At 48.2% G+C, this 7713-nt stretch overlaps 1 protein-coding gene across 1 annotated transcript; it reads left to right on the forward strand.

Moving 5' to 3' along the window:
• Nucleotides 1–3216: 3216 nt before the first annotated feature.
• Nucleotides 3217–4321, forward strand: LOC119349327 (chlorophyll a-b binding protein of LHCII type 1-like). Its single transcript, XM_037617337.1, has one exon. It carries the CDS (start codon nt 3321–3323, stop codon nt 4116–4118), a length of 798 nt encoding a protein of 265 aa, XP_037473234.1. The 5' UTR covers nt 3217–3320; the 3' UTR covers nt 4119–4321.
• Nucleotides 4322–7713: the final 3392 nt, after the last annotated feature.

Genomic DNA, 7713 nt, shown 5'->3' on the forward strand with positions numbered 1-7713 from the left:
AGGAATAACCTGCCCTTGAGCAGGAAGCCTGTGGAGGATTTCTGCGGTTAGGTATCTTGCCTCCAGGAGCTTCGCGATATCCTCCTCTGTGGCGGAGGAAACCATCTACCGGCCTTGAGGGCTCGGTCCGAACATGACTGGGAGGCGCGAAGCAATTAGCTAGAACCTTGGGTGTTGGAACTCGAGGTGGGAAAGGTTGAGGGAAGACTTGGCATAAAGGAAAAAGGATGAGTCTTGGCCCCCTTTAAAAAGGGGATGAATATCAAATGCCCCTCCTAGGCCTTAAAACATGCCTATAACAAGGAATCATGCCAACAGAACAGTTGGGTTATCCACGCCCATATTGATGATAATCCCGCAATAAGGGGGCACGATCTCTGCTTTGACAAGACGTGCCAATGAAACCGCATCTCGAAATGTGAAGCGGCAGGCAAAAAAAACGGTTCGAATAATGACCGGGCGGTGACGTGATGTCATGACTACTAAAAGTTGTCAGCGGATTGGACTCGTGAAATATTATACTCTCTACGGTTGAGCGTGGGATTTGTTTTGCACAGCCGGACATGTTTTTTGTGTTCAAAGATTATTTTGGAGTATTTGGAGAAGGAACCCTCCCTGCAATGCCGAAGTCAATCTGTGCGCCGGACACCTTATCATTGAAGCCTGGTTCAGGGGCTACTGAGGGAGTCCTGACTAAGGGGTCCTCGGACGGCCGGACTATTAACATGGGCCGGACTGTTAGGCTATGAAGATACAAGATAGAAGACTTCCTCCCGTGTCCGGATGGGACTCTCCTTGGCATGGAAAGCAAGCTTAGCGATTCAGATATGTAGATTCCTTTCTCTGTAACCGACTTTGTACAACCCTAGTCCCCTCTAGTGTCTACATAAACCGGAGGGTTTAGTCCGTAGAGGCAATCACAGTCATAATCATATAGGCTAGACTTCTGGGGTTTAGCCATTACGATCTCGTGGTAGATCAACTCTTGTAATACTCATATTCATCAAGATCAATCAAGCAGGAAGTAGGGTATTACCTCCATAGAGAGGGCCCGAACCTGGGTAAACATCGTGTCCCCCGCCTCTTGTTACCATCAGCCTCAGACGCACAGTTCGGGACCCCCTACCCGACATCCGCCGGTTTTGACACCGACATACACCGCCAACCCCCACTGCAAGCTCTCAAATCCCCCGCTGCTTCTTAGTTAGGGTTCTTATGGGTAGTTCATAGTATGCTAGATTAGATTGTGGCCCGTACATTTGACCCAATTTGATCCGATTCGACTGGATTCGATCGGATTCGATGATATCCACTGTTTTGGGGATGAACAAGAGTGCATGCTTACTTTGTTCATCCCATATGCCTAGATTGTTCATAATGTAGTGGTAGCTTGCATTGTTTTAGTGCCACATTGTTACTTTGTACTGCCAAAATGTTAGTTTGTAGTGCCACATTGTGTGTTCTTGATGCTACTACTAGTGTATATGCTACTGTTGTTAGTTCTTACTAATGTTGTTCATGCTACTCTTGTTGTTGTTGTTGTTATGTTGCTCTTGTTGTTGTTGTTGTTATGTTGCTCTTGTTGCGAGGGTACATGAGTGCTTGTGGCATGCAAGTAGGACATACCTGAATGCCCAAAATAGTAGGTGCATGTAGGACATGTGAGGCGGTGGCTTCATCCGATCAGTGTTAGCACTGATAACTGTAACCACTGATAACTGTAACCACTGATCAAAGTAGCACTGATAACGTGTTAGTACGTAGTAGTGATCATTGTAAGCCGTTTTCAGTGAGCATACATCATGTTCTACTTGTTAGCTTTGATCATGTGTCATATGTGTTGCTAATTGGTGGCCATTTGCTGACAAGATAATGAAGACGGAGTGGGACAGAGCCGACGGTGAGGCGCAGGTCATCGCTGGCGCAGAGGGAGCGGAGGACCTCATACCCACCAACTGGTGGCTGAAGAGGGTGGTGCTCCCTGGCAGGGTGGAGTTCATGAGGCTGTCGCTGGGCGCTGGCAGGAGGTCGAGGATGGAGCGCGAAGAGGGTGCACGGGAACCTATGAGGTTCTACGCGCAGATCACTGACTAGGAGGACATCGCCATGCTCATCATCCTGTGTAAGTTCAGGCCGGTGATGAAGAAATGGCTGGTCAGCGGCCCTCCTTGAGTCGTTAGCCTCTCCGCCAACAAGTGGTGCGAGTTTTGGTGCAGGTGCAAATGTACAAGGGGCACATGGTGTTGGGGCGCGGCAGGGAGTAATTCTGCAGCCGCCACAAGATCGTCCCCGGTGCCTTGTCGTCTTCAAGCTCTCCGGCCTGGGGCTCAAGGTTCAGATCTACAATGCCAACAACTCCAACATCTACACCGTCCGGTGCAGGAGGCACGGCAGCGCCAGCGACATCACTCAGGCCCTCTAGTTCGTCTGTCTAGTCTGAACCATGTGTAGTACTTTGAACCATGCGTAGTACTCTAAACTTAAGTAGTGTAGGTTTGAACTGAAGCCCAGTCGTCTCTTTTGCTGTCAACATGTCCATATTTTGCCCAGGGAGCAGCACCCTGGGTCCAGCAGGGGCATGTGATGCCCTATTGTTTTAAACTTATGCCTAGAAGCTTAAGATTTGCATGTTCTTTGCTTGTTCTTGCTGTTATTGTGCTGTTGTGTGTGTTGTGTGTTGTCAAATGGGTGGTAACTCCACCACATTTGAAAGGGATGGACAGATCAAGTACTTGCACATAATCAAACAGCTGTGTTTTGCATCTGCTCACGCTTAAAGCACAAACACAGGCAAGCAATCAATCTGCAGCCATCTGGGCCTTGATGCAATATAGGCAACCAATCAACATGCAGATATTGGTTTTTTGCCTGCATATGCTCAACCGGATCCAGTTAGGACAAGAATGCAAAGTGCCAAAAACAATGCAGGTAACTAAACGCGCCCTTACTGTCTCGTTGCATGCAGACCGTGAGCTGATGATGTGAGCATCGACATGTGATCCATCATCCAATCATGCGTCTCCATTCTCCAACAAGATCCTAGGCCTAGCCACAACATATCTCCTTTCTCTGGGTCTCAAGTTGCCACGTCTTGAGGGATGACGAGATCTCTGCTGCACCAATAGCATCGAAGGTCAAGATTTTTTCATGTCTATATATCTATCTTGTCGGTACTCACACACAGACCAGAGCTCAATCCCTCCAGTTCCTTAAATAGCTCCTTCCTCTACTCTTCTCAAACCATCTCCAGTTCTCCACACTCGCTCTTCAGTATTCACTCTTTTGAGAACACACAGTACACCTCCCACCTTAGCAGCGCAATGGCGACCACCACCATGTCCCTCTCCTCGACTTTCGCCAGCAAGTTGGTGAAGAACGTGGCTTCATCAGCTCTCTTTGGTGAGGCCCGTGTCACTATGCGCAAGACCGCTGCAAAGGCCAAGCAGGTTTCATCAGGCAGCCCTTGGTACGGCGCCGACCGTGTGCTCTACCTCGGCCCGCTTTCCGGCGACCCCCCGAGCTACTTGACCGGCGAGTTTCCCGGCGACTACGGGTGGGACACCGCCGGGCTCTCAGCCGACCCCGAGACCTTTGCCAAGAACCGGGAGCTCGAGGTGATCCACTGCCGGTGGGCTATGCTCGGTGCGCTGGGATGCGTCTTCCCCGAGCTTCTTGCACGCAACGGCGTCAAGTTCGGCGAGGCCGTATGGTTCAAGGCCGGTTCTCAGATCTTCAGCGAGGGTGGCCTTGACTACCTCGGCAATCCCAGCCTCGTGCATGCACAGAGCATCCTTGCTATCTGGGCATGCCAAGTCGTGCTCATGGGCGCCGTTGAGGGGTACCGCGTTGCCGGCGGCCCACTCGGTGAGATAGTCGACCCACTCTACCCCGGCGGCAGCTTCGACCCACTGGGCCTGGCCGATGACCCCGAGGCATTCGCGGAGCTCAAGGTGAAGGAAGTCAAGAATGGCCGCCTCGCCATGTTCTCTATGTTTGGCTTCTTTGTGCAGGCCATCGTCACGGGCAAGGGCCCACTCGAGAACCTCGCCGACCACCTCTCCGACCCTGTCAACAACAACGCATGGGCGTTTGCCACAAACTTTGTCCCCGGCAAGTGAGGCGTTGGCGCTTACTAGCTGCCAGTTGTAGCCACAAACTGCGGCGAACTGCACATAGTGGTTCAGATTGTAACATCATGGTGTAAATTACAAGGATCTTTGGGGAAATGGTTTCATCTGCCCGCTTGCTTCATGTCCTGGATGTAGCCTGTGTGTTGCTCCATGAGAAATGAGAACGGTGAATACTTGGGCGTTATTTAATCAGAAGTCGCTCTTCGTGATGGTAACTTATGCTCTCATTTTCTGATGGTCCATCGACCATCGTTATCATGCTGTCTGTTCGGAGAGCCCGTTTGCTTGTATGGTTGAATGCCGGCCCCAACGTTGTACAAAGAGTCATTTTCGTTCAGTTTTACTAGTGCATTGGCATGCAATGTTTGTCAAAGTTCGTAAAAAAAGCGATCACCCCTGAACCTAGAGGCTTGAGTACTAGTCCAAAGGAATTCTGAAAGCATAGTGACAGCGTTCACTCTAGTGTTGTGAATGCCGCGGCGGATATTGAGTGTATTTCTCCATGTAGTATGTGGATGAGGGCATAGACGTATTTTATGGACAGGTATAGCTAGCTCTATAATTTTGCTTGTACTAGCAAATATACCCGCGTGTTGCAACGGAAGAAGAAGATTGACAACGCTTGATTACAGGATGGACGTGGCGACACCCAGGCGCCGTGGAAAGCACCACCAGATCCAAGCGAATCCACCAAAGACAAATCTGTCGGAGACACGCATCCACACGCCCACCGACGATAATAGACACACCACCGGGATAAGGGCTAGACGGGGAAAATCTTATTCCATCTTCAGGAAACCGCCTTCGTCTCGTCTTCCAAAGCAGGACACGAAACCTAACAAAACTCGAAGGAACGTCTAAAAATAGAGCCCTCCCGTCTGCAAGGGCCAGGATCCACCACGTCGCCATGGCCCTAAGACCACCGGAGACGACTTGGACCGATGGCGGCGCCGACGGAAGGCGGAGAAAACCTAGGCTTTTCTAGGAGGGGAGGAGGCGGCTGTGTTAAAGTATGCGTTGGCTGCTGCTGCATCCTAATATGTTTGATTTATTTTTGTGTTAAATTATGAATAAACATAGAGTACATTTGAAAATGGTGAAGAAAAAAAGAAAGGAGGCGTTGTTGGAGCCGAAGGCATTTTATTTTGGCATGAGAATTGGGGCCACAAAAGACCGTTTAGCGGTCCTGTTTTATAGGCTAATGCTAGAGATGCTCTAAGGCCATTATGCGTTCAGGATAAACCCTCTTGTGTAACAAGATTTTTTCGGAAATGAAGACGAGCTTGCCCTCAGAACCGTACTGATTTTATCCATATAAATTGTTTTTAATTAAGAGTAAAAGAAGCCCGTGGTACACGAACTTGGCAGACGGAAGCAATTTCGTTCATTAATTTGCAATACGACATGGACACAGACAGCTGCCCTGGTATCGCTCAACATGCACTGACCGTCCGACTCTCGTGACAACACTCTCATTGTTACCTATATCAAGTGTTGCAGCCAATGACAACGCATCTGCCACTCGAGGAAGAGGAAGAGAACGGAATAGGAGATGAAATAGCATGGTTCAAAAAAATTTACAGGTGGAACTTGCAAAAAATTAGTTAGTGACGCGTGTCTGTATCGAGACAACCACATCGGTATAATATACTTGCCCCAATTGTAGTTGGCTCATTTTGCCATCAATACTCGATGGCCAAGTGTCTGTAACCGAGCCATATCCTATAACTCACTAAACATTCTTTTCAAACATTAACTGCTCAAATATGAAGAGTTAATAAATTGGTCGAAGCTAACCGAACCCTTATATTTAACTCATTATAAATTTTATGGAGAATTTGTTCATCCTTTGGAACATACATTTGAAACAATTGCGCAATATTTCATCAATAATTTGAATGATTCAAATGCACCATATGCAGCGTTTCAAGTACACACATACATATAGTTCATCCAGTCCAACAATTCAAATGTAAACATGTGTATACTTCATCCAAAAGTGACTAAATCGATGAAGTTCATGAAAAAACACCACATATTTATCAAGTTTATAGTGCACCAAAGCAAGCACTCCCGTGCTTACCATCACCACCAGCAGCACCATCGCTGTCGCCTCCATCATCACCGTCACTACCACGCCTGATGAACATCTATTTGGTCAAAATCTCACCATGACTGAGTTGCCAATTTTGTCGCACCGTGTCATCCATTGTGCTTGGATCCATGAGGGTGGGCGTGATTATCTCCGTCAGCTATAGTGGCCGTAGGAGGTGGCGGAGGAGGTGAGGGGGTGACCGGAGATGGAGGAGAAGGCATCGGCACCACATGCCATGCAGAGGGCCTCAAAGTTGATGGCTTATTTCTCTTCTTTGTTGTCGCCTCATCGAGGGCCTTGCCTGCCGATGCTAGCTTCTTCATTCGCTTGTTGTTGGCTGGAGCAACCGAAGGGCAGGCGGTTGTCTTTTGTAGATGGCGCGGCCGATTTTGCGGACGACGCGACGGAGAGCATGGTGGTCTTCATCCCGGGCCATTTACTTGGTGCGTTCATCTACGCCGGTGGGAGGGGTCGGCGGTGGGCGGTTCCATATTCCCGGTGCAATTGGGGTGTTTGGTGGCTGCAGTGGCGGAGGCGGGAAGAGGAGATGTCACGGGCTGGAGAGGAGAAACAACAATCTTCTGCAAAAACTTGGAGGCGCTCAAATTTATGCTATTTGGGAAACTTTTGAGGCCTAACTTCTTAAAATTTGAAGTCAACCGTTTGAGGGCTTGGTTAGCTATGACTTAACTCATCAAAATGAAATCCTTTGAAGAGTTAAGCGTTTTTGAGAATTCAGTTAGAGATGCTTTAAGATGCCAAAATAACGTTGCAACAATTGATGCTCTCTGTGGGCAAGTTTGTGCCAGACGCCTCAAACCCGCCTCAAACGCCCGGACGGACAACCTGGTCACTGACCGGTCACAAAAAAAGGAAAAAAATGGGCTCCTCAAACATGCCTCAAACGCCCGGGTGGATCAGCAACCCTCATATCCAACCCAAGTATAGGGCGGATATGGGCAGCGCCCGAGCGTGTCCGCCACATCGGAGTAACAACGGGGTTGAAGAAAATATGCCCTAGAGGCAATAATAAAGTTGTTATTTTATATTTCCTTATTTCATGATAAATGTTTATTATTCATGCTAGAATTGTATTAACCGGAAACTTGATACATGTGTGGATACATAGACAAAACACCGTGTCCCTAGTAAGCCTCTACCAGACTAGCTCGTTAATCAAATATGGTCAAGTTTCCTAACCATAGACATGTGTTGTCATTTGATTAACGGGATCACACCATTAGGAGAATGATGTGATGGACAAGACCCATCCGTTAGCATAGCATATTGATCGTTAAGTTTTATTGCTATTGCTTTCTTCATGTCAAATACATGTTCCTTCTACTATGAGATTATGCAACTCCCGGATACCGAAGGAATGCCTTGTGTGCTATCAAATGTCACAACATAACTGGGTGATTATAAGGATGCTCTAAGGTATCCCCGAAGGTGTTTGTTGGGTTGGCAAAGATCGAGATTAGGATTTGT

The sequence above is a fragment of the Triticum dicoccoides genome, chromosome 1B (genome assembly GCF_002162155.2).
Source record: "Triticum dicoccoides isolate Atlit2015 ecotype Zavitan chromosome 1B, WEW_v2.0, whole genome shotgun sequence".
NCBI lineage: Eukaryota > Viridiplantae > Streptophyta > Magnoliopsida > Poales > Poaceae > Triticum > Triticum dicoccoides.

Excerpts from the sequence above, each read along its gene's own strand:
- LOC119349327 (XM_037617337.1), top strand. The coding sequence starts at position 3,321 with ATGGCGACCACCACCATGTCCCTCTCCTCGACTTTCGCCAGCAAGTTG.